Here is a 26,049-nt window from a genome sequence, read left to right as displayed (position 1 = left end):
TTCCTTGGACGAAGGTTTTCACTAGACACATAGCCCTGCTTTGGTTAGCAAGGCTCAGACCTTCATTTTTGAGGAGCCTGAGAAAGACATGCAAACTTTTCACTCTCCTATGCCTGTCACTTCAGGCGATGCTGCCAGTGTGATCCAGTTTGGGAAGTCAGCCAAACGAACGCCTGAGTCCACGCAGATTGGGCAGTACGGGAATGGGTTAAAATCGTAAGTATACTAGAAGCCTGTCACAGGACTCAAAACAAAATCAAGGGACACTCTCCTGTTTCTGTCCCATGAAAACTTTCCTCTTCCTTGTCTGTATCACTGTAACTCTGGAGCAGAAGGCAAGTTAAAAAGGAGTAGTCGGGGACTTACTGTTGTTCAGCCTAGTGTACTTCACAGATTGAAAAGTATGAGTGTCCAGAACTAGTTGGGGTGGGAGAAGCTTTTCTCTTGGCACTGTGTTCTGGTACAGCACCTCTCGTCCTGTTGAAATTGTTATTTTACCCCGTGGTTGAGGTATTGAGTGATAGTTTTGGGGGGTTGGTATGTATCTGATAGTGGTGTTGCTTCATGGCGTAGCAGTGTTCCCTGAGCATCTGCCACAGACCACATTTTGTGGTAGGCACTGAGGTCCAGGGTGAGTTGGAGAGATCCACACCCTCCCCTCTCGGAGGACATGGTCTCCACTCTCATACCCAGCCAGGTCCTGTAGCAGGGACCTACCTAATGTCTTTAAATCCTTGGGACTTCTTTTCTCAGCCCTTGGTTCCCACTTGTTTTGTGTTTGGAATGTGTTGTTCTGGTTTTGACTGAAGCCCCAAGAGGAAGGTTTCTATTTCTGAAATGCTCACTTCCAGCTGTACATACCTTTGAATGGAATAAGATTTAGTGGAATTGGAGTTTGCACAAATGGAGTTCTAGGTCACATTTTCCAGTTTTGCTGTGGAAACGTGTTGTTTTGTTTGTTAGACTGTGGTGGTCAACAGCATCAGTTGTCCCTTACATGGAGCCTGCTTTGAAGGAAAGTGACATTGGGGACCTGGTTCCTGGGCTTTTCAATTTGTCTCTCAGGGCAGGAACCAAATGGTAATAATAGGCACTTACCATGTGCCAGGTACTGTGCTAAAAACTTTACTTGAATGATTTTGTTTAATCTTCACTGTGGTCCTATGAGTTGTAAGTACTTTTATTCTCATTTTCAGATGAGGAAAGTGAGGTTTTTAGGGGTGAAGTGATTTGCCTAAAAACATAAAAATTGTCCAAGTGTAGAGCAGAGATATGAACGAGGGGTTTCTGAAGGCAGAATCAGAGCTGTTCGTCTCATTTAAGTCAGAAACTAAAGTTCAAATCTCACCTCAACCCCTTAATTACTTCTTTGAGCCTCAGCTTTCTCTTCTATAAATTGAAATTATGATACATACCCAGTAGGTTAAGGATTAAATGTTATCATTGCTGTGAGAGCCCTAGCCAGGTTCTAGCCTCTTTTTTTTTAAGATTTTACTTATTTACTTTTAGAGAGAGGAGAAGAGAGTGAGAGAGGGAGAGAAACATGCAAGAGATATATTAATGGGTTGCCTCTCACACACCCCCAACTGGGACCTGGCCTGCAACCCAGGCATGTGCCCTGACTGGGAATCAAACCAGTGACCATTCAATTCACAGGCTGGTGCTCAGTCCACTGAGCCATACCAGACAGGGCTAGCCTCTTTTTTTTTTTTTTAAAGATTTTATTTATTTATCTTTAGAGGGGAAGGGAAGGAGAGAGGGAGAGAAATATCAATGTATGGTTGCCTTTGGTGTGTCCCCTGCCGGGAACTGGCCTGCAACCCAGGCGTGTGCCCTGAGTGGGAATTGAACCACGATCGTCTTGTTCCCAGGCCCACACTCANCCATACCAGACAGGGCTAGCCTCTTTTTTTTTTTTAAAGATTTTATTTATCTTTAGAGGGGAAGGGAAGGAGAGAGGGAGAGAAATATCAATGTATGGTTGCCTTTGGTGTGTCCCCTGCCGGGAACTGGCCTGCAACCCAGGCGTGTGCCCTGAGTGGGAATTGAACCACGATCGTCTTGTTCCCAGGCCCACACTCAATCCACTGAGCTACGCCAGCCAGGGCAGGGCTAGCCTCTTTTTTAATTTCTCTTTCTTTGATCTTTCCATGTCAGATTCCTGACCTAAATCACTGGGTCTCAGGCAGGGCCTAGGAATCTGTGTTTTTCATAGGTTCCGTAGGCGATTCTGGTGTGGGCCAGGTAAGTCCTCAATAACTGAGGTCCTCCAGAGTCATTGTGGTATAAGAAACACTGCCTTGACTGTAGGCCAGGTTTCTCCTGTCTGTCTTACCGGTTCTCTGGCCTCAGGTAAACCATTTGATCTCTCCGAATATCTATTTTCTAATCTAAAAAACAGGATTCTCATCTCTGGTATTCTTTCTTACAGAGGAAGTTTTATCAGCAAATAAAATGTGACTGAAAGCTTAGAAAACTGGGAAGGAAAGCATACAGAAGCTGAAGGTGTTGTCATTACCATATTTGTAGTAGAACAACTTTTATAAAGGATCCATTGAGATGGAGCCATCTGGTGTTCATAGTGAATTTATTTTGAAACCAATTCAGAATTTCAAAAAGAGTTTTAGGAGGAAGTGATTTGTGGTGGGAATAGGGCTGAGAAGCAGGGAAGCCAGCAGAAAGATGGCATTTCAGGGTTGTTGCTATTCAGCCTCCAAGGTCATGTTCAAAGACAGTGGGATGAAAGAGGCACAAATTGAGAGTTTTTGCCAAATTTAGGCAAGAATAAGCTTTGCAAAAGACAAGATAATATGCCTTATATTGCCACCCAAAAGCTTTAAAGAAGGAGGACTGTGAAATTGTCAGGGGAAGGAGCATTGCCAGAACTTGGGAACTGGTGAGGAGAAAAAGGAGAGGAGAAAGAGAAAAAGGAGGAGGAGAAAAAGAACTTGGCAGCCCCCAGGGTGTCTCTGGATAGTTTTCCTGAGCATTTGGTGTCCTGGGAGTTTTCCTGAGCATTTGGAAAATGGGACATGGCATTCATTTGTGTATTTGGCATACTAGTCTGGTTTATATTTGTACATAGACGAGAGTAATAAAACTTTTTATTGCCATCACCTCCCTAGGGGTATTATGGGGACTAATGAGATAATACCATAAAGCTCTACATGCTGCTCAGAAGAAAGGAACTAAGTGGGTAGTCCAGTGGGTAGTCCTCCCACTGGTGCTCATGCATCTTCCAGGCAACTGTTCCACGTTGTCTGGAAGGGCCTGTCCGGGCCTGTTCTTCAGATGAACCACACAGAGAAAGGAAGCAGCTGATTCTATTCAGACTTTTGCCTTGTGGAAGTGAGCCTCTAGGCACATGTCCCGGAAACAGTTGCATCCAAAAGCAGGGACCTGCCTGTGTCATAATGAGCTTGAGGTGGCGAAACAATTTTTTTTGAGACAGAAGATGGCTGTAGTTATAGGACCTGAGCCAATTATACACCTCTTTGAAAACTGGTCAAAAATTATATTTTATACAGTTAGCCCCCATTTTGGCTGAGGCCTGAGATTGTACTGTTTTTTTTCTCCTTTTTTAAACAAAATATATTTTATTGATTATGCCATCACAGTTGTCCCATTTCCCCCCTTCATTCCCCTCCACCCTGCACACCCCTCCCCCACCATCCCCCCCTTTAGTTTATGTCCATGTGTCTCAAGTTCTTTAGATTCTATATTTCCCATACTATTCTTGCCCTCCCCACTTATCTATTTTCTACCTACCGTCTACGCTACTTATTCTCTGTACCTTCTCCCCCCGTCTCCACCTCCCACTCCCCTGTTGCTAACCCTACATATGATCTTCATTTCTATGATTCTACTCCTGATCTAGCTGTCTTCTTAGTTTGCTTTTGTTTTAGGTGTGGTTGTTAAAAACTGTGAGTTTGCTGTCCTTTCACTGTTCATATTTTTTATCTTTTTCTTAGATAAGTCCCTTTAACATTTCATTTAGTAAGGGCTTGGTGATGATGAACTTGAATTTGACCTTGTCTGAGAAGCACTTTACCTGCCCTTCCATTCTAAATGAAAGCTTTGCTGGATAGAGCAATCTTAGCTGTAGGTCTTTGGATTTCATGACTTGGAATAGTTCTTTCCAGCCCCTTCTTGCCTGTAAGGTCTCTTTTGAGAAATCTGCTGACAGTCTGATGGGAACTCCTTTGTAGGTGGCTGTCCTTTTATCTCTTGCTGCTTCTAGAATTCTCTCGTTCATTTTAATCTTGGCTAATGTAATTATGATGTGCCTTGGTGTGTTCCTCCTTGGGTCCAACTTCTTTGAGACTCTCTGGGCTTCCTGGATTTCCTGGAAGTCTATTTCCTTTGCCAGACTAGGGAAGTTCTCCTTTATTATTTGTTCAAATAAGTTTTCCACTTCTGGCTGTTCCTCTTCCCCTTCTGGTACCCCTATAATTCAGCTGTTGGAATGTTTAAAGATGTCCTAGAGGTTCCTACGCCTCTCCTCAATTTTTGAATTCTTGTTTCTTCATTCTTTTCTGGTTGGATGTTTTGTTCTTCCTTCTGGTCCACTCCCTTGATTTGAGTCCCAACTTCCTTTCCATCACTATTGGTTTCCTGTGCATTTCTCTTCATTTCAATCAGTTTAGCCTTCATATGTTTCTCTAATTTGTGACTAAAATCAACCAATTCTGTGAGAATCCTGATCACCAGTGTTTTGAACTGTGCATCTAACTGTTGGCTATTTCTTGGTCACTTAGAATTATAGGCTCCGGGGCTTTGAGCTGTTCTTGAGTCATAATGTTTGGTCTGTTGGCACCTGTTATGTATGAGGGGCGGAGCCTTAGGTGTTCATCACGGTGGGGCAACTTAGTTGCTGAGTTCTGATGCTGTATGTGGGGGCAGGGTCAAAGAGGGGCAGTGGTGGTCCCCTCTGCTGCTTCCTGCTGCTGGGGCTGTGAGGGCCGTCTCACTGTTTGCTCCTTTGCCTGGTTTATCGGTCTGGCTGAACGGTTCATTGTTGTCGGACTTCTGTATAGTTCAATTTTCTGTGTTTGGTTGCGTTTTTGATACTAAAACTTTGTTGTTTTTAAAGTTGGTTGTGTGAGGTGGCACAGTGTTTCCACTTACGCTTCTATCTTGGCCGGAAGTCCCCTGGTTGTTTTTTTTGTTTGTTTGTTTGTTTGTTTGTTTTTGTGAGGACTTGTGAGCATATAGTAGGCTGTTTCCTTGACAGTGCTGCCATTTGATGAGTGGATGGGAGGGAGTTTATGTCAATGAAGGAAGGACAGGATGGGAGCTGGTTGTGGTTAGCATGGAAGATGAGGTATTAAAGTTATCAGTTACTAGAGTGAAATCTGATGGCGGCACAGTCAGAGGGTATATATAGCAGCCCTGTGTGGCTGGGAGAAACCTAGAACATGGGCAGCAGGGTTACTTGTTATCACTGTAGCAACAGCCGGAGGGTGGGACTAATGATTGATGGTGAATGTGCCTTAGAAGGGTGTTGAGCGATTCCTGTGTGGTAAGTGTGGTTGAGAAGGTTTGAATGAAAGACTGAGGCCAGGGGAAGGGCAGAGAAGGAGTGTCAGATGGGAGGAGAAGGGATGAGGGCTGTGGAACTTAGCTCAGGATTCTGTGACCTTCTTAGGGAGGCCTTTAGGAAGCCCTTTTAAAGGTACTTCAGTCCTGTCCAGAGGGTAGATTTGCTCCTTTTTCAGGTGAGCTTTTGAATCTCTTGGAGAATAACCCATTTCTGCTCTTTTTCAGAGGTTCAATGCGCATTGGGAAGGATTTTATCCTTTTCACCAAGAAGGAAGACACCATGACCTGCCTCTTCCTATCTCGTACCTTTCATGAGGAGGAAGGCATTGATGAAGTAGGTCTCATCCTCGTTCGAGTTGCCATTCCGTATTTCCTGGGTCTGCCCAGGCTGTTTTTCATAGGTCATTTGTAATTCTGGGCTCATTGGGGTTGCAAGATCGCGGCCATGCTCCTGTTAAGTGGGTTAGCTGGTTGGATGAATTAGCTGAGGGGTTAAGGCAGATATCTTAATGTGGAGTAAAATCTCAAAGCTTCAGGCGGTCAAGTGGCAAGAACCCAGATTTGAATTTACAGCTCCCTTAGATCTATAGCTTGATTCAGTCTCTTGGGTGTCACTATTGGAGAATTGTTTTTTCAAAGCGGGTATTTGGGGCCTCTGAGACTATGGGTGGAAACCACAGCTGGCAATAATAACAAGAATAGCACTGTCTTTCCCGTATGATAGTGATTTTGTGGAATGTACTGTGAGTGCATTTTCTATCTATGTCAGAAGCTACAAGTTAGATGCCTACAGGGACTGGGTAGGTACTAAAACTGGTGAGCATACGGAAAAGATCAGTGTAAGATTTTTGCTAAATGGCAATTGACACTCAGCCCTGGATGATTATCGTTATGCTGGAAGGAAGGCCTAATGAATCTACAATATTCTGATTCCAGATATCTGCAGAGCTGGTCTGGTGAGGCCTTTGCCTCCTCATAGGGGGGCAGGAGTGGATCACAGAAGGCCTTGGTCTGTCTGGTCTCAGACTAGACTCTTATCTCCTTTCATATGTGAGAAATGGAGGCTAGAGCTTGAGAGAGAGAAGGGGCTGAGAGGGTCTGCAGGGAGAGTTCTGTGGCTGTCACATCAGCAGAGTGAATTCAGTTAAAGTTTTCAATCTTCTTTCTTTTGGTTATCAACGATTAAAGTTGTACTAGCCTGTTTAGATAGGAGCCTAAATCATAGCAAATTAGTTCTTGTTGGGAATAAAAGGCTATCTTTTTCTACCATCTTCACTTAGCCAGCCAGTGAATTAAGTTTGCCTTATTGTTGAGTGTTAGTTCATTGAGAACGAGGAAAGTGCTGCAGCTGGGAAGAGCAGGCTCCTGGGAAAAGGTGGGCAGGAGAATTTAGCCTAGGCTGGGGTTTTTAGGAATGTTTCCTTATAGACTGAGGGTGTCCAGAGGAGGGTATTTAAGTGACTATAAATAGGCTGTTCCGGTTGTGGGAAGGGACTTGGTAGAGAGGCCCCTTGAAGAAAGATGGTGGCCTCTAAGGAGCGGGGAAGGCCAGGTCAGGCTTGACCTCAGGGCCTTGGTGAGTATATGAGACTTTATTAAAAGCAACTGTTACAGAGAATTTAAATGAGGGTGTGGTGGCATCAGGTTCTCTTTTAAAAAGGTAGTTTGGTTATTGTGTAGTGATTGGACTGGAGAGATTGGTGTATTAGAGTGAACTAGTTGAAAAGCCCTCTGTTTAGCCTGAAGGGACTCACAGCAGGGAGGTGAGAGAAAGTAGGAGTCCTCTTCATCTTTCAGCATGCGGGACGCACAGGTTAGATATTTGGTCAGTGGAGAGAGGAAAGGAGAAGAAGGTGTCATGGATGACTCAAGTTCTAGTGTGGCAGTGGGCATGGTGGGCTGGTTGGCTGGAGCTGGGGAAGAATGGAAGAGGAACAATTGAAGGGGAAGAGTGTTTTGTCCAGGGCATTCAAAATTAAGTTGGAGCTTGAGGGAGCCTGGCTTAGGATTCATGCTAGTGGGTGAGCTCAACTAAAAGAGCTTGTAGGGAGGGAAGAGGACCAAGGATCTCAAGCAGGCTGACATTTAGAGGCTGGGAAGAGGAGAAAGTGCCAGAGGAGACAGGAGTGGTTAGAATAATAGGAGAGCCGGAACAGTGGTTACATTGAAACTAAAGAAGTGTTTCAGTGACAGGGATGAGTGCCAGTGGGACTGAATGAATGCCCACAGTTTAAACAATGCCATTGTCACCTGGGACTACTGTGAAGAATGGGAGGTGCAGATGAGGTACAAATTCACAGAACACAAATGGAATTCAATTCCCTGGTGAAAAGCTAGGTTGGAATTTTTTCCTTACTTGGTGCTAGAAGGTCACTGTTTTGGATTGTACTGTAGTGTGGACTCAGCCAAGATTTCAAAATAAGATCATTTTTGGCTGGTTAGGAATGTGTCCAAACCAGTTCTGGGGTTGGATACTATAGGCATGAAGTTTCTTAGAAACCAGCAAAATCTCTTAGAACTCTTTTAACAGTTTGTCACCATGGCACTTGTCAAAATAGGTTTTTTTCCCTCACTGGTGGGCCATCTGATTTGAACTTATGAGGGAATTCCAGCAGGCAGCCATCTGCAGGGCTCCCTGAGAAAGCTATCTGGGGAGGGGGCGAATCACAGTGAGGCCTCTGGGGAAGTGGCATTTGAGGTAGGGTTTTTAATGAAAGACTAGGGATTTTTTTCCAGTTTTATTGAGGCATAATTGACAAGGGTAGGGTTTTTTAAAACATTACTTAGATGTAAGATTTAATTCTACACTTATGAGTATATTAAAATGTAGGGTACAGTTTAGCAAATAGTTACAAAGCAAACACCCATGTAGTCACCGTCAGTGGATTAATGCCAGAAGTCCCCAGTGTGTCCTTCAGTTAAATGCTTATTGCAATTTGTTGCTATTCAGCCTCCAAGGTCATGTTCAAAGACAGTGGGATGAAAGAGGCACAAATTCATTTAGAGGCTGGGGAGAGGAGAGCCTTCAGAGGCACCCCTGAAGGAACAGTCTTCGGGTTACTTTGTGATGATTATTTTCTTGTTTTTCTTTACAGTTTAGTCACTTATGTATGCATTCTTGAATACTTTAGTTTTGCATATTTATGAATTTTATATAAGTGAACTTGTAGGTTTTTAAAAAAATTTTCTTCTGTCATGTAACATTGTGAGATTCATCTGTGTTGATGCTAGTAGGTGTTAGTTCATTTTCATCACTATAATATTCCATGGTAGGAATATGCTACAGTTTAATTGTTTACTTTGTAGTGGATATTTTGCTATTCTTACATGTTTCCTGGTACATACATGGTTGGGTCGGCACAACTAATGCCTTTTTTAATTACAAAATCATAAGCTTGTAATTCTGTGTTATAATAATATCACACACAAGCACTTCATGTGACATTTTAGGTAAGGTGTTCAAATTAGAACTGTCAATTACTACACCCATATTGTTACCCTACCAACCACAATCAAGCAGGCATTACTTCTTCTAGACCCTGTATATACAAAAGTTTGTCTTAGGATGTATACCTGGGAGTGGAATTACTGAATTGTAAGTTACGCTTATGTGTATTTTCAGCTTTACTAGGTAATGGCAAATACATTTTCCCTAGTGGAAAGAGTAAAATTATTAACACACTAAGGAAATGGCCAAGGACATTTTAAGCAGGAAGCTCCCTTTGCAGAGGTATAACCCAGCATATGCCAGAGGACCTAGTGATGTGAGGCTGACTCTCGGGAAGGGGCAGGAGCCACAGAGCCTCTGGTGAAGGGCTGTGGAGCTTGGGCCTCATGTCTGGGTCAGTGTGGAGCCACTGTGGGGAGGGATAAGATGAATACACTTTTTAGGAGAAGTGTCCATCTGTGCTTACTCCAAAGGTGATAGTCCCTTTGCCCACCTGGAATGCTCAGACCCGGGAGCCTGTCACAGACAACATGGAAAAGTTCTCTATTGAGACAGAGCTCATCTACAAGTATTCTCCCTTCCGCAATGAGGAGGAAGTGATGACTCAGTTCATGAAGATTCCTGGAAACAGTGGTAAGTGGGCTTTGAGCCTGCATTGCCTGGAATCTGGAGCTCCAGAGCCACAAGTGGTGTGCGAAGGGGCTGGGGGCACCTGGCACAAAGAAAGGATTTCTGTTCTCTAGGAACACTGGTGATCATCTTTAATCTCAAACTCATGGATAATGGACAGCCAGAATTAGACATAATGTCAAATCCAAGAGATATCCAGATGGCAGAGACTTCCCCAGAGGGCACGTGAGTGTGGCTGGGGAGGGAGGGAAGCCCTGGAACTGGTACCCATTCTCTCAGTTGGGAGAAGCTCAGGAGGTGACTTAAGGAGAGAGGGGAGAGCTCATTCCCTGGTTTCCCAGTATTAGAGTTCATGAAGCTGAGAACTCCACATCTTGGCCCAAGGCAGAGGGGTGAATAGGACGGCAGATCCTCAGCTAAGCCAAAAGAAAGATGAATGATTCCTTGCTCCAATTCCTTGATTTGACAAAAGAAGCTGAGGCTCTAGATTGGGGAGAGGAATTACCAGGACATAGTGGGACTGGGTCAGATGTTTTGTGGGGCATCTGTGCTGGGGACATGAGAGGGGGCAGGATGTGATGCCATCACTGTGGGAGTACACTGTTAGTGTGGCAGGAGAAGCCGAGATGTGAGGTGGAAAGATGGAGGGCCTACAGAAAGCTGTCCTACTGTATTCTTGGTGAGGCCGGTTGTGGAGCGGGTGACAACACTCCTTTGTTCTTGCCACCTCCAGGAAGCCTGAGCGGCGCTCATTCCGTGCCTATGCTGCTGTTCTCTACATCGATCCCCGGATGAGAATCTTCATCCACGGGCACAAGGTGCAGACCAAGAGGCTCTCTTGCTGCCTGTATAAGCCCAGGTAGGGGCCTGCCCACCGTGCTCTGCTGTTTCCCTTAGACATGGCAGCACTTCTCTAGGCCATTGTCGGAGTGATGCTAGATGATAGGCTGTAACTGTGTTGACTGTGTGAGGGCCTTTAAGCTGTCTGACTTCCTGTGGGGAACTTCTGGCTCTTGAGGGAGAAACAGAGGTAGCCAATGGGCTATAGAGATTGGCTGGTGAAGCTCATGAGTGTGAGTGCCCTCTGTGATGTGGAGGGTGCCCTGCCTGGCACAGTTAGCTGTCCAAGCCTCTTGGCTTCAGGGCTTTTAGACACTACACAGCAAAGCAAAAGCCCTGGCTAAATACTGAGGTTTGTTTATGCTGTGGGATTAATAACACCTTGTGAGTAGTTAGGTTGCTTATCAAACTGCATCAGGAGGCAAGGGGCAAGTAGAATGAATTGAGTCTTTTTGCTGAAATAAACTTGGCCCTGACTCACCAGGAGGGGCCAGGACAGTGCAACTTGGGAGGAGGCAGGAAGTCAGGGTGCTTCCTGAGTTGCTTGGGTTGTTGCCCTGCCCCCTACTGTTTGGGCCCTTAGGTTGCTTTTTCCCCTGTTCAGGATGTACAAGTACACATCAAGCCGTTTCAAGACTCGGGCAGAGCAGGAGGTGAAGAAAGCCGAGCATGTAGCACGGATTGGTAATGTTACCCCTTTGTATGAGGGGTTAAGTGGGAGTCACCTGGGTACACAGCTCGTGGCCAAAGCAAGATCCAGGAAAAAGCTCCAGTACCCTGGAGCAGTTCTTCCTGCGCCTCAAGTTTTTCTCCCCAGACTCTTTCCTCTTCTTTAGCCATTTGTAGGAACTTACCTAAATCGTATCAACTGCTGGGCTTGCCCAGAGTGAAGAGTCCCACACTGTCCTCTGGCCCATATATTTGTTAAACTGGTTTTTTATGACTCCAGGGCAAAAATCTCAAGGTGTCATGATAACAGGGCTTCTTGGTTGCTTAATGGAGAGTGATTGGCGGAGGATTTTGGTAACTTCCAGTTCTTGCTGAGGGTTTAGCTTGGGTTGCCTGTAGCAGTTTTTGACCTGTTCTGATTCATTTGTAAAGTTTGAAAAGCATGTGTCAGGTATAATAGTGCCAGTTTCCTTGTGCTCTCCTTGATTTTCCTTTTTGAACTGACTCTGTAGTCCAAGCAGGGAGGTTGTTCACCAGCTCACCTGTACCTTGACAGTGTACACACACACATCCCCCACTCCCCCCACACCCCTTGTCCGGTAGGGACTGCACTGTGGGATCCAAGAGGGATTGCTAAGACTTTTGAACCTTTGAATTCCTTATCATGGTTTCTTCTGGGTTTCAGCTGAAGAGAAGGCCCGGGAGGCAGAGACCAAAGCTCGGACATTAGAACTACGCTTAGGGGGAGACCTCACACGAGACTCCAGGGTAAGGATTCAGGCCCGCACAGCTCTTCTCCATCATTTCTGGCAGTCGGATCCCAGAGCTGGTCTGGCTCAGCCCCAGGACAGTTCTGAAGCCTTTGCCCTAAAGCTGGGAGGCTTTGCTGTTTCCCTAATCACTGGTGAACACACTGTATGGCAAAGTCGTGGCTGATCATTTCAGCATCCCCAGTAACCATATACGATATGAACACTGTTGGTGTCCTCAGTTTATAGAAAGAGAAATTGAAGTGAAAAGCATCACTTGCCCCAGGTTACACAGTGGCGAGGGTCAGAGCAGTTCTCTGACCCTCCCAGTCTGACACACACCTCCGTAGGCTATTGTTTCAGTAAGCCTGGCCAAGTGAGACACAGGTTTTGGGCTTGTCCCCATTTTCTCTAGAAAAGAAGTAAATATCTAGGTGGTGTTCTGCTTCCATGTGATTTAAAGTAAGAAAGTTTTAGATGTGTTGTAGTGTTTCCTGCTATGGCCCAGAGTACCTGCTAACCCTCATGGGGTGCTGACATTTGTTTCCAGGTAATGTTGAGGCAAGTCCAGAACACAGCCATCACCCTGCGTAGAGAAGCCGATGTCAAGAAGCGGATCAAGGATGCTAAGCAGCGGTGAGTGCTAGAGCTGGCCTTTGACCTTTGAAGATGATGGAGTTTTTGTACTGATTTTTGACAGAACTTGAGGAATTCCCCCTCACCCTATAAGTTTGCCATTCTGGCACAAAGATTGCTTTCAGAAAGCCATTTATGTTTTAATCCCAAATGCTGGTCAAATGTCTATTATAGAACAGTTTTTCCCAGCTCAGTTCCTTCCTGAGCTAGGAAAAGGCAGTGCAGTGCCAGTGCCTGAAATTGAACACCAAACCTTTCTCACCGGCACCTATTTGTCTGTGTGTCTTTCCTCCCTTCTCTTTGCCCTTCTCTCTCTCTCCTCTTTTAATCTCCTCCCTATTCCCTCCTTGCCTTTCCTCTTTCTTTTCTTTTAAAGACTATCTAAAATGCTCATCGTATAAAGCTTGTAAAATACAGAACATCAAAGTTTTTTAAACTTAGCTATACTTCTGCTACCTGGTGATATCTACTAGTAATTTTGTTACTTCTGGTTACAGTTGTGGGCTAATGCTATGCTTGAGTTTTGGACCTTTCTCATCTAGAATGGGTGTTTGTCCTGGCTTATTAAAGTGTCTCCCTGTCCCACCTCCGTGTGTGGAGCCTCTCTGGGCTCTGAGCCTTGAATTCCTGGCTTCCTCGTGGCCTCCTTGTCAGAGGCATGCATAGGTTTTAGGTTTCTTCTGTCGGAGTCAGTCTGTTGCATCTGTTTTAGAGTTTCCATGATTTTGCTGACATTTGTCACATGACAGTCTTCTTCTGTCACATACATGTTCATTGTTGTGAATTTTTGCGTTTTTGAAATTAGTTACTGTCATGATAGTGGAGTAGGTGTGCAGAAAACCTTGTGTTTATTCACCGTGTAACAGGTTTGCGGTGGTGGTTTAGTATCCCCTTCATAACTAAATACCCTCTGTTTTGTTACCAAAGGTCAAAGTTGTATGCTCTTAATTATGTGTTTATCCCAATCAAGTCTGATAGTTTACCTATGAATGAAAATACAGAATTTTTTGCCAAACATGTCTCAATTTAAGCTTAACACATTATAAATACCATGGTATTCATGTATTAATTGATCTGCTAAGAATTTCTTTTGCCTTCTCAGAGCGCTTAAAGAACCTAAGGAACTAAATTTTGTTTTTGGGGTCAACATCGAACACCGGGATCTGGATGGCATGTTCATCTACAACTGTAGCCGCCTGATCAAGATGTATGAGAAAGTGGGCCCACAGCTGGAAGGGGGCATGTGAGTACCGCCCTAGGAGAGCTTTCTAGCCCAAGACAGATGGTGGGAGGATTTCAGCCAGTGGAATGACAGAGCTGTGTCTTCTTTCTCCATGCAGGGCATGTGGTGGGGTTGTTGGAGTTGTTGACGTGCCCTACCTGGTCCTGGAGCCCACACACAACAAGCAGGACTTCGCCGATGCCAAGGAGTACCGGCACCTACTGAGGGCGATGGGGGAGCACCTGGCACAGTACTGGAAGGACATCGCCATTGGTAATCCCATTTCTCTTCATCTCCTTTATGGTACTCTCACTCACTGCCTGAGAGGGTGAAATTAGGAAGAAGGAGAAGCTGTCTCCTAACTAGATGTGTGGGTGTTTGCCTTCCAGCCCAGCGGGGAATCATCAAATTCTGGGATGAGTTTGGCTACCTCTCTGCCAACTGGAACCAGCCCCCATCTAGTGATCTGCGTTACAAACGCCGGAGAGCTATGGAAATCCCGATCACCATCCAGTGTGGTGAGTCAGTGGTTAGAACCTTCTTCTGACTCCTTCCTGTCCTAGTCCATGACCGTGTTTTCTCTTCGTCCCCATGCTGGCATTCTAATTGGACTGACATTCATGGACTCAGAGTCCCACTAGGATATGAGTCTGGTGATGGCCCTGGGAGCTCAGTCATAGGTCTGTGCTGGGTTTCGCTGATCCCTCCTGATTGAGCCAGAAAGTCATCTAACCTTTCAGACTTCAGTGGGTTTGGGACCACATTGTTTATAGTGTGAGTGATGACTGAGCCAGGGTCCTGCTGGAGGAGGGAGGAGGGCTGGGGCATTGAGAGGCCACGACACAAAACTTCCATCCTTGCTGGTATCACTCCCTGGGAAGTATTATTGTTCTGTAAGAAAAGCACACTTGGAGCCAGAGTGAAGGTCTTTGAATGGAAAGTCAGAGGGGCATCTTTGTCATGGACCTATCTGGGAGGAGCCTGACTGTAGATATTGTTGGTTGGTGTGGCTAATTTTGCGGGGTGATTTCTGTGTCACAGATTTGTGTCTGAAGTGGCGGACACTCCCCTTCCAGCTGAATTCTGTGGAAAAAGATTATCCTGACACCTGGGTTTGCTCCATGAATCCTGATCCTGAGCAGGACCGGTGAGCACATTTTTCTAACATGGAGATTGTCGGTATCTCCATCCTCCCACCATGTTTTTTCCACTCTTTGGGCAAATAACTTACTATGCTTCTTGAGGTCAGTGCTTACATCTGTCTTGCTGCACATAATAAGTGTCCTGGAAATAAGAATATTTGTGTCCTACAGTGAGTATAACTCCATGCACTGGGAATTCTGAGGCGGTTGCTCTGGTGAGAGACAGTATGGGTTGGCTAAGGAGAAAGGACCTTGCCGTGCCTGGAGCCCTGTTTTGCCATGGCCTCCTTTAGCACCTTCTCTGTACAGGTGCGAGGCTTCTGAGCAGAAGCAGAAGGTTCCCTTAGGGACGTTCAAGAAGGACCTCAAGACACAGGAAGAGAAGCAGAAGCAGCTGACAGAGAAAATTCGCCAACAGCAGGAGAAGCTGGAAGCCCTGCAGGTGCGTAGTCACGGGCAATGGGCAGAGCCAGGCTGTGTCAGTGTTCTGTCCAGGATGGGATGGAGACTGTCAGTGGTTCCCTTTTTTCTGCAGGCTCAGTCTCACTCTGAACTGTCACCCATGAGTATTGCCAAAGCTTTCCAACCCCAGTCTCCATGCACACTGATTCTCAAGTATGCCCAGTTATTCTTTTAAAAAGACATTTTGTTTATACTTCAAAAAGCGGTCCAATTAATTTATGAATGTTTTAAAACTCCAAAAAATGAATATCTTACTTTGGAGGTAATCACCATTAACTACATATCCTTCCATCTTCTATGACTGCTTGCATACACGTAAATACATGTATTTTATTAGAACTACAGAGATCATGATGTATCATGATATACACACAAATATGGTATTTTAAGTCATAGTTATTTTCTTTTTTAGATTTTATTTATTTATCTTTAGAGGGGAAGGGAAGGAAAGAAGGAGAGAAATATCAATGTATGGTTGCCTCTCATGAGTCCCCTGCTGGGAACTGGCCTGCAACCCAGGCACGTGCCCTGACTGGGAATCGAACCATGATCGTGTGGTTCGCAGGCCCACACTCAATCCACTGAGCTACACCAGCCAGGGTCATAGTTATTTTCTTTGGGATATTTTTCTAAAAGTGAATTTGAAAGACTAAAAAGGTTTCGTAAAATTCTACAGCTTTTAAGAACTGTTTCCAAATTACCCTCCAGAAGATCTGTTAATTTTTACTTTTCATCAGCCATACATTTTTTTAAGACTTTATTTTATTTTTAGGGAGAGGGGAAGGGTGGGAGAAAGTAAGGGAGAGAAACATCATTTTGTGGTTGCCTCTCACACTCCCCCAGCTGGAGATCTGGCCCGCAACTCGGGCATGTGCCCTGACTGGGAATGGAACCAGCGCCCTTCCAATTTGCAAGCTGATGCTCAGTCCACTGAGCTACACCATCCAGGGCCATACATTTATTTTTAAATGTTTCTGCAAATTTGATTGGCAGAGCTATACATTTTATCATTTGAATTTCTTTCATATTTCTAAAATTGGACAATTTTTTGTGTCTTTTTATGTTTCTTATAGAACTGCTTATTAGATTTCTGTTTTCCCTCCTTGATTTGTCAGGGGTTTTTTTTTTTTTTAAGATTTTATTTATGTATTTTTTAGAGAGGGGAAGGGAAGGAGAAAGAGGGAGAGAAATATCAATGTGTGACTGCCTCTCACGCGCCCCCTACTGGGGACCTGGCCCGCAGCTGAGGCATGTGCCTTAGACTGGGAATTGCACTGGTCAATCTTGGATTCGCAGGTACTCAGTCCACTGAGTCATACCAGCCAGGACAGGGTATTTTTGTTTTTGTTTTTTTAAAATAGATTTGTGGTGTCAATCCTTTATTGTATGTATTACAAAAGCTTTTTGCTTTCCAGCTTCTTTGTCTGTGCAGATGCTCTCACTAACTCAGACATCTTGTGCATGCCTCCCACCTGGCCTTTCCATGTGTGGCCGCCTCCCGTGTGCCCCCTACTGGGGACCTGGCCCTCAACCCAGGCATGTGCGTTGAGTCATTCATCAGGCTTTTCCCATCTCTTTTGGGCTTCTTACAGGAATTTAGCCCAGTCTTTCCATTGCTGGATTAATCATAGAGAATCCTGCAACTTGCTAATGGTTTAGTGTATAGGTATTTTTTTGTCTTCCCATAGAGAATCGGAGGCTTGTACTATTAGGACTGTGGCCCAGATTTTCTTTTTTATTTGTCCACTGTCCTAGATAGTGGGATCCAAAAAATTTGCCTGAATGTACCAGGATAGGCAAACAACCTCATGTTTCCTCTGCAGAAAACCACACCCATCCGCTCCCAAGCTGACCTGAAGAAATTGCCTTTGGAAGTAACCACCAGACCTTCCACTGAGGTAAAGCCTAGGGGCAAGAGAGGCGCTTTTCCTCAGGTGTCTTGTACTAGCATCAGTGTTTTCAATCTCTCTGGACCTCTTTTAGGAACCTGCACGTAGACCTCAGCGCCCTCGGTCACCTCCTTTACCTGCTGTGATCAAGAATGCCCCGAGTAGACCCCCTTCCCTGCAAGCTCCGAGGCTAACCACCCAGCCCAGAAAGGCTTCTGTCATCAGCAGCACCCCAAAGCCTCCTGCCCTGGCAGCCCGGGAGGAGGCCTGTACATCTAGGCTTCTCCAGCCACCTGAGGCACCCCGAAAGCCTGCTAACACTGCAGTCAAGACTGTGCCTCGGCCCACCCCTCCAGTGCAGCCACTGTCATCATCTGTACTGCCCAACTCCAAGACCCCTCGGGAGGTCCCTGTCCCCAGAGCCATCAGGACTCCAGTGGTCAAGAAGCCTGAGCCACCTAGTAAACTTCCCTTGGTGAGATGCTTTTCCTCTTCCAGCCCCCAGCCCCCAGCCCCCAGCCCATCCTCAGTGGTATAAGGGTAGACTTGGGCAGTGTTCAGCTTGTGCTGGGGGAGCCTGAGGGGGAGGAGTCATCTAGGTAGCTGAAGGGACTTGGTCAGGGGCATAGAACAGTTTGGTTCTTTATCCAGGGAGCTTTTCACTGCTCCTCTGAGTTTTGGTTTGCCACAAATTTGAAATGCCTCTACTGGATTCTCATGCTGTGGGCATAGGTTGGTAGTCTAGCGCAGACAACCTTGCTGAGCTATAGTAGTGGTTGGTGTGCTTCAGGGAGCTCACAGCTGGCTGGGCAGGCAGGCCGACCAAATATGGAATGAACTAAGAGACTTCCCCAGTGAGAGCTTTGAGCAAAGGTCCTCATGGGCACAGGGTCCAGGAGATTGATGAGTACTAAGTAGTGTCAGGGGGGTGCTTAACCCTGACATTGGCCTGCAAGCTTCTCTCTGAAGCTCCTTTAGGCCAGATGGAATCTTCCTGCACCTCAGGGGCTGACATAGCTTCTTAATATTCCTTCTCTTGTTCTAGGCCACCCCTGCTCGGAAGCGGACTCTTGAGGTCTCTGATGAAGAAGAGGCTGAGGAAGAGTCTGAGAGGAGGAAGGAGAAGTCCAAACGGAGCAAAATTTCTGTGAAGGAGGAAAAGAAGGACTTGAATGAGGTAGGTGCTCAAGGTGAAGTTCTCAGAGCTTGCTTGCTTCTTTCTCAGAGCTTCCACCCCCTACCTGCAGTCTATGTGCTAGTTCCATTTGTGCTCTGTGATATGAGCCTGCCAGAAGCCCGGTTCCTCTTGGACTCGAGGTCACAAAGAGGACTGGAAACAGTGCTGGGAAGGATCCTGAGTTAGAGTGGCCTCTGGCTTTAGTCACAGGTCTGAGGTCACATTGGTACAGGTCAGGGAGGCTTGAAACCCCTTGCTTCCTATGTCTGTGGTATTCTGCCCCTTGCCTGCTATCTTATTTGTAAAGGTACAGAAGGGTAGATACCTAAGGTAGTGGTTTAAGGAATGGCTGTCAGCCAGGTGATTTAAACTGCCATGTAAATCAGCACAAAGGTGACAGCTGATGACCGTGGGAAGCCAGTTATGCAAAAGTCTGCTCTTTGGGGGCCCTGGGGAAAGCCTCTAACAGCCTTCTCCTTGTAGCTCTCAGACAGTGCTGAGGAAGAAGACTCAGCTGACTTCAAGAAGGCTCAGAAAGGTGGGTTCAGAGACGTACCTGGCAGTCCGGGGGAAGTGGGGCATCTCAGCCAGCAGGTCAGCTTATCCTGAAAGCTTATGGAGGCTTTCCTGGCCCTGGGCCCCTGTGCTACAGTGGTTCCAAGTCTTATTCCAAGAATTCTGCAGAAAGCAGGCCTGGCTGGCGTAGCTCAGTGGATTGAGGACGGGCCTGCGAACCAAAGGATCGCAGTTCGATTCCCAGTCAGGGCACATGCCTGAGTTGTGGGCCAGTTCCCAGTGGGGGACACATGAGAGGCAACCACACATTGATGTTTCTCTCCCTCTCTTCTTCCCTTTCCCTCTAAAAAAAGATAAATAAACAAAATCTTTTTTTAAAAAAGAATTCTGTAGAAAGCACACACTTATGTGTATTTTTAGCACTTAATTCCTTGGTGTTCACCTCTGGCAGTCGCTCATCCTGCTGCTCTTTGCAGCTCTCAGGGAAGGAGACCAGGGTCTCTGGGCTCCATGTCCCTGGCATAGTGCCAGCAAGCACCTAGGGGTTCTTGTCCGTGAAAACCCTGGGACAGTCCTTCTCTAGATGTCGCTGACTGAGTGAGGGACTCAGTCTGGTTTTCTGACTTCTCCCCATCCCCATTCTCAGATAAAGGGCTGCACGTGGAGGTGCGTGTGAACAGGGAATGGTACACAGGCCGTGTCACAGCTGTGGAGGTGGGCAAGCATGTGGTGCGGTGGAAGGTGAAGTTTGACTACGTGCCCACAGACACAACACCAAGAGACCGCTGGTAATGCCCCCTTTAAGAGGCTGAGTTGAAAGCTGGCCAGGGCAGGGGGAGGCTGTGTGCCATCCTGGGAGCTCGTGATACACGTGACAGAAGCACTTTATCCTCCATAGGGTGGAAAAAGACAGCGAGGATGTGCGGCTGATGAAGCCCCCTTCCCCAGAGTATCAGAGTCCTGACACACAGCAGCAAGGTGGAGAGGAGGCTGAGTCCACGGTGGTCCAGCAGGCTGTGGTCGTGACAGACCCCTCCACTTCTGAATGCATCCGCATTGAGCCTGACACCACTGCCCCGAGCTCCAACCACGAGACCATTGACCTGCTCGTCCAGATCCTCCGGTGTGTTTGTCATCCTGCTCTGGGGCCAGCAGCGGTTCCCTGCCCTTTCACGCCATTCTGATTTCCTGTCCCTACCTTTTTCTTTCTTGTTTAGGAATTGTTTACGGTACTTCCTGCCTCCAAGTTTCCCTATCTCCAAGAAGGAGTTGAGTGCTATGAATTCAGATGAGCTGATATCATTTCCTCTGGTGAGTCTGGCCTGACCTTTAATTTTGCACTTCACATGCCTCCTTGGAGTTTGTTTTGATTGCCAGCTCTCAGCTGTGCGCCTTGCAGCCAGCTAGCTTCCCTTTCTTATGATGAGAGAATGGAGGAAGAGGAAGAGAGTTTACATTGTGGAAAAAGATATTGCCTAGCTGGACATGGCTTTGGTGTCATGAGACCTTGGACCTGTGTCCTCACTTAGGGACAGTAGGCCTGGTTTGACATTTTACAATAAATACACCTTTTTTCCTTTACCTAAGACAACAGTGAAACAGTCTCAAAGTGTCTAAAACTTGACCTTTAAGAGGGGTGTATATATAGATAGAGAAGCTCATGATGTGTGGAAATGAGCACCGAGTCCTATTTAATCCAGCAAATGCTGATGTGGCACTTTCCCTGAGCAGGCCCTGTGCTAGTAAGGGAGCAGCGAAAGAGTCCTGCTTCCAAGGGACTTAAGAATAAGGGGCTGACTTTTGACCAGGGAGCTGGATGTGAGGTGGAGAGCAGTAAGTGTTGTGGAAGGGGGGAGGGAAGTGGGTAGCCTGGGAGAAGAGGAGAGAGTGGCAGGGGGGCTTTTTTTGAATAAAGGCTTAGACGGATGAAAGGGCATGTGGGGGTGAATATTTAGGAAAGAAGGGGGCCAGAGAGCCAGGATATGATTCATTTTGAATCTCTAGTCTTAAGCACAGTGGCTTAACACTTTATATGAAATGAGAGAGCCAGCAAAATGTTTGAGCTGATGGAATTGTCAATCTGAACCATGTCTAGGACAGGAGTCAACAAACTTTTTCTATATAGGGCCAGTTAGCAGATTATCTTCAGCTTTGTAGGCTACTAGAGTCTGGCAACTACTCATCTTTTTTTATATCCTGAGAGCCACGGTAGACAGACAGTATGTGAAGGAAAGGATGTGGCTGTGTTCAGTAAAGCTTTATTTACAAAAACAGGCAACAGGCTGTTTTGCCTAATGGGCCATAGTCTGTTGACCCTGCCCCTAAGAGGGTAACTCTGGTAGCATGTTTGGAAAGGATGGGTGGATGGGAGATACAGGGATGAGGAGGCTGGTCAAGTTGTAAAAGATCAGAGGTGAGGGACTGAGAATGGAAGCCAGAATGGTAGGAGTGGACCAGAAGGTGAAAGGGCCGTGTCAGATGTCGTTAGACTGGTCTTTCACTGTAGGCAAGTGATGAGGGAGGAGGCGGGGGCTGCATGCCTCCTTGTGACTCAAGCCTGAGGGAATTGAAGGTTTATGACAAAGCTATTAACTGGGAGAGAAAACAGGGTTTCCATCAGAGAAATATAGTTAGCTGAGATTTAATTGTGTTGGGCTGGAAGTACTGGCACAAAATTTCTGATTATGTCCATTGGGCACGTGCAGAGTGGGGGCTCTACAGGGGCAGGACGGTTGGGCTAGAGATGGGGATCTCGGAGTCATCCATGTCAAATGGGCTGAGTTTATGGTAAGGATAGCTGAGTTTTCTAGGGTGGTTTTTCTAGAGAAGGGAAATGGAATTGAAATGGCAGGATTAGCCCTGGCTGGTGTGGCTCAGTGGATTGAGCGTGGGCTGCGAACCAAAGGGTCGCCAGTTTGATTCCCAGTCAGGGCACATGCCTGGGTTGGGGGCCAGGTCCCCAGTGGGGGCCATGAGAGAGGCAACCACACATTGATGTTTCTCTCTCCCTTCTCCTCTCTCTAAAAATAAATAAGATTTTTTTAAAAACTTCAGGATTATATATTTAAGATCCTGGGCCCTCATTTGGCAGTATGTTTTTTTTTTTTTTTAGATATTTTATTTATTTATCTTTAGAGGGGAAGGGAAGGAGAGAGGGCAAGAAATATCAATGTATGGTTGCCTCTGCCGAGAACACACAATGTATCCTGTGTCCCCTGCCGGGAAGTGGCCTGCAACCCAAACATGTGCCCTGACTGGGAATTGAACCAAGATCCTCTGGTTCGCAGGCCTGTGCTCAATCCACTGAGCTATACCAGCCAGGACTGGCAGTGTGTTCTTAATAAGCTTTTCCAGAGAGAAAAATACGGGGTTTTATCTACACTTTAAAAAAAAGAAATGAGGCTAGGAGTTGACACTAAGCCTCTGAGAGGTGAAGAGTCTGTTGTGACAGAGCCCAGATTTCAATCTGCTTTAGCTTAAAGTTGTTGCTAAACTCAGGGCAAAGCCTGGGTGCAGTGGGATCTCTGCAGTGGGCTTAGTGGCTCAGACTGAGACATGGTCAGCAGGAGCTTTGAGCCTAAAGTAGTCTGTTAGCTTATTCTTGTGAAAGGGGGGATATCACTAATGCGTCAACTTGATGTCCTCCCGCTTGTAGTGCCTAAAATAACTCAAACTTTAGTTTTTTTAATGTGAGGGACACAACAGAGTCTAGTGTTATTTATGTAGTTGTCAGTCTGAATGATCATGTTTTTTCCCACCATGCTGGACCAGGAGTTGCATAAAGTCCATAGGGATCCTGCAAATATATTATTTATTTGTATATATAATCTCCTGGTGGGTGTAGCTCAGTGGATTGAGTGGGGGCCTGTGAACCAAAGGGTCGTGGGTTCAATTCCCAGTCAGGGTACATGCCTGGGTTGTGGGCCAGGTCCCCAGGTGGGGGCATATGAGAGGCAACCACACACTGATGTTTCTCTCCCTTCTTTCTCCTTCCCTTTCTCTCTAAAAATAAATAAGTAAAATCTTAAAAAATGCATATGTATATAAAACTGTGAGTTTATAATTTTGTTAAAATAAAATTTTATTACTTTAAAAAAGACAAAGTAATTACTAAAAAAAAAAACTAATATAAATCCATCCCAGTCAGATTCAAGACATTGTATACTGAATTTTAATACTTTGGAGCAAGTTCTAACATTTATTTTGTGCTGCCAAGGTAATTTTTTGTGTAGAACTTGAAGTTTCTTTTGCCATCCTGTTTTAATCAGATAACATTCTTGATTGGAAGGTGAACGACACAGTTAAATACTTAGAGTAACCCTTTTTACAGTCAGGAGCTACCCAATGCTAGGTAGCTCATATATCTTCAGAGAAGTAAATAAATGCTAGAGTTGGTAAGACTCATGCACCAACCCTCTGGCTTCCCTCCTGACAGAAAGAGTACTTCAGGCAGTATGAGGTGGGGCTCCAGAATCTGTGCCATTCCTACCAGAGTCGCGCTGACTCGAGGGCCAAGGCTTCTGAGGAAAGCCTGCGTGCCTCTGAGAGAAAGCTCCGTGAAACAGAGGAGAAGCTGCAGAAGCTGAGGACCAACATCGTGGCGCTCCTGCAAAAGGTGCAGGAGGTGAGCCAGGCAGCCCTCTCATTGCAGCTGGACCACCTGGTCTCTAAGGGAGGGGGCTTGGGCACCTCTCGCTCCCTTCTCCCCACTCGCAGGAATCTGTGGTTTCAACCTTGGCTGCACAGCATCCTGACCAGGCGGGCTGGAGGTGGTGCGGCTGCCTGGGCCTCATCCCAGCCAGACCCACGGTATCAGACTTTTGCCCTTGTTTTAGACATTTTGAAGTACGACCTGGTTTGAGAATGCTTCAAGCCATAAAATAGAAGTTCTCACTTTTCCAGATGACGCCCAGATGGGATTGGGTGGCCCCAAAATGGGGAGTGCCCTGGAGGGTCTCAGTCCTTCCTTCAGGCAGTAAACACTGAGGGCCTGCTCTGTGCTTGTCCTGTGGATACCCAGTGAACCAGACAGGCCACAGTCCCAGCTCTCACAGCCTGACACTCCAGTTGGGGAGAGAGAATTATGGATGGTGGGAAGTACCACCATGAAGTAGATAGAATGAGAGACTGGAAAAGGGGACACCACTTTACTAAGATGCTCGGGGGTGGTCTCTCCGAGGAGGTATTTGAGCTGGGAGTGGAACCGATCATGCAAGAGTGAGTGTGAGTGCTTCTGGCCGAGAGAAGAGCAGGACTCTGGACCTAAAGCAGGGAGTTGTGGGCTGTGGGAGAAGTGGTGGGGTCAGTAGGAGATGAGAAGTCCCTGGAGGGGTGTGGCATCCAGGTTACAATCTTAAGACTTACTCTGGATGGTTGTAGGAGGGCCTGGAGGGGGCAGAGGTTAGAACCTGGGACTCCAGTGAGGTTCCTACACTTGTCTGGGTGTGAGATTCTGGTGGCCTTAACTTTGGATGGTGACAGTGAGGAGGGTGGAAAGTGGGCAGATCTGTAATATCTGAGGGAAAGGAAGGAAACGAGGGTGATACGTGATACTTGTGGTCTGTCTTGAGCCTGTGGGTGAAGGGAAGGTTGTGGCTTGTACTGAGATGGGAACAACTTGGGATAGGGTGGTCTGGCTGTGTTATTTTGGATGTATTGAGTCTGAGAAGCCTGTGACACCTCTAAGGCAACCTGGAACTTGGGGTAGAGTCAGGACAGAAGCAAAAAATCTGGGCGTCATCTGTGCACAGAGGATTGGGGTGGGAAGGGCTGATCATGCTGGGGCAGGGCTAACAGCTGGGGGCGGGAAGGAGTGGAGGGAGAGGAGGGGGCTCTGGGCTCAGCCCCACAGGCTGCAAGAAGGGTGGGGGAGGCAGGCCCCCCCATCACCTTATGATCCCCAGCTGACTGCGCTGCTCTGTTTCAGGACATTGACATCAATACCGATGATGAGCTGGATGCCTACATCGAGGACCTGATCACCAAGGGGGACTAAGGGGCTCGGAGCCAGAGATCAGCTCCCCTGCTTCTCAAGGCACAGCTCTCGGGTGGGGGTGTGGGGAGCTGTTTCATTAATGGGTTGGTGGACTTAGTTTGACACACATGGGACATTTGTGCTTTTTGGAGGGGAAAATACTCTGATTCTTTAAATCTTCCTCCCTAAGTTTATAAATATTTATTTTTTAAAAGAAACAAGATGCTGTGCCTGCTGTGAGACTATACTTTTTCTTTTTCTTTTGTGACTCTGGGGCAAAGAACAGAGAGCCAGAATGTCAAGCTTGAGCAGCTCCTCTCAGCTCCTGGCTCCTCAAGATGTGGCAAGTCCAGCACCATCCATGAGTTGGAGACGCTCCATGGGCGGGGCGGGTTTCTCTCCTAGAAGATGAATAATGTTGGGATCCTGAGGGATAGGGGAGGGGGAGAGCTCCCTGGTGTGCTGCCTCCCCTAGGGGTTCTGACCTAGGGGCCACCCGAGGGATTATGGATCAGGAGGAGGCTCGGCACTGAGTGGCTTCTGTCTCAGATCAGGGTCTTTAAATAGCTTGGAGAAAAAAGATCCTCTTGCTCAACCTTAGCATCCACCACCCAAGTTCTCACTGCTGGAGTGATTTCCTCAGTTTAAGCTTTGACAGTGAGGTTTCCTGCCTCAGTAACTTGAGGTTGAGGAGTAAGCAGGTCTGACACTGGTCAGACTATTGACCTGGGTATTATAACACCAAATGTTTGAATTACCAAGGATTTGTTTTAGGAGAAGACACTGTGTGTGAAAGAGTCCCTGGTACCGATGGTGTGGCAGGGTCTAGAGAGCCTATTGCTCTCTCTTCTCCAGCTTCCTCTCTGCCCTGCACCACCACACCCAGTCAAGGTCCCTGCTGTGGGGCTGCCAGACGGGAGTCTCTGAGCCACACTCACCCACAGGTGCAGGAGGTGGGCCCCAGGTTCTCCTGAGGCATACCATGCCTTTCCTCCTGTCAGTCATGGCCTCCTGCCAGTCATGGCCTCATACAGCTGTTGTCCCTCAAGCAGCTTCTCAGGGTCAAATACAAAGGCAAGAGTTGCTTTAAGAGCTATTGGAAAAGTTCTGGTTTGATTTTTACCCCCAACTCTTCTTTCCTCTCTTTTATTTGG

General features: G+C 46.6%; 1 protein-coding gene across 5 annotated transcripts in view; it reads left to right on the top strand.

Annotated features, from left to right (window-relative positions):
- Positions 1-25,116, top strand: part of MORC2 (MORC family CW-type zinc finger 2) — a 41,910-nt gene extending 16,794 nt beyond the window's left edge. For 3 of the 5 annotated variants that reach the window (XM_037052528.1, XM_037052531.1, XM_037052532.1), the window contains 23 exons: positions 126-216; positions 5,767-5,875; positions 9,463-9,622; positions 9,733-9,844; positions 10,353-10,478; positions 11,064-11,143; positions 11,814-11,896; positions 12,428-12,513; positions 13,616-13,756; positions 13,854-14,008; positions 14,125-14,253; positions 14,777-14,882; positions 15,187-15,319; positions 17,163-17,237; positions 17,323-17,703; positions 18,274-18,405; positions 18,889-18,943; positions 19,568-19,709; positions 19,820-20,044; positions 20,139-20,232; positions 23,357-23,545; positions 23,638-23,730; positions 24,848-25,116. In XM_037052528.1, the coding sequence (XP_036908423.1) occupies positions 126-216; positions 5,767-5,875; positions 9,463-9,622; positions 9,733-9,844; positions 10,353-10,478; positions 11,064-11,143; positions 11,814-11,896; positions 12,428-12,513; positions 13,616-13,756; positions 13,854-14,008; positions 14,125-14,253; positions 14,777-14,882; positions 15,187-15,319; positions 17,163-17,237; positions 17,323-17,703; positions 18,274-18,405; positions 18,889-18,943; positions 19,568-19,709; positions 19,820-20,044; positions 20,139-20,232; positions 23,357-23,545; positions 23,638-23,730; positions 24,848-24,916 (2,966 nt within the window). In that variant the 3' untranslated portion in view covers positions 24,917-25,116. The remainder of the gene's footprint in view (positions 1-125; positions 217-5,766; positions 5,876-9,462; positions 9,623-9,732; positions 9,845-10,352; positions 10,479-11,063; positions 11,144-11,813; positions 11,897-12,427; positions 12,514-13,615; positions 13,757-13,853; positions 14,009-14,124; positions 14,254-14,776; positions 14,883-15,186; positions 15,320-17,162; positions 17,238-17,322; positions 17,704-18,273; positions 18,406-18,888; positions 18,944-19,567; positions 19,710-19,819; positions 20,045-20,138; positions 20,233-23,356; positions 23,546-23,637; positions 23,731-24,847) is intronic. The other 2 variants (XM_037052530.1, XM_037052529.1) reach the window with 2 other exon arrangements.
- Positions 25,117-26,049: the final 933 nt, after the last annotated feature.

Source organism: Sturnira hondurensis, unplaced genomic scaffold (genome assembly GCF_014824575.4).
Source record: "Sturnira hondurensis isolate 20B ecotype Veracruz unplaced genomic scaffold, ASM1482457v3 Scaffold0007406, whole genome shotgun sequence".
Classification (NCBI taxonomy): domain Eukaryota; kingdom Metazoa; phylum Chordata; class Mammalia; order Chiroptera; family Phyllostomidae; genus Sturnira; species Sturnira hondurensis.
The sequence above is the reverse complement of the archived record's forward strand: the minus strand, read 5'-3'. Positions and strand labels throughout refer to the sequence as shown.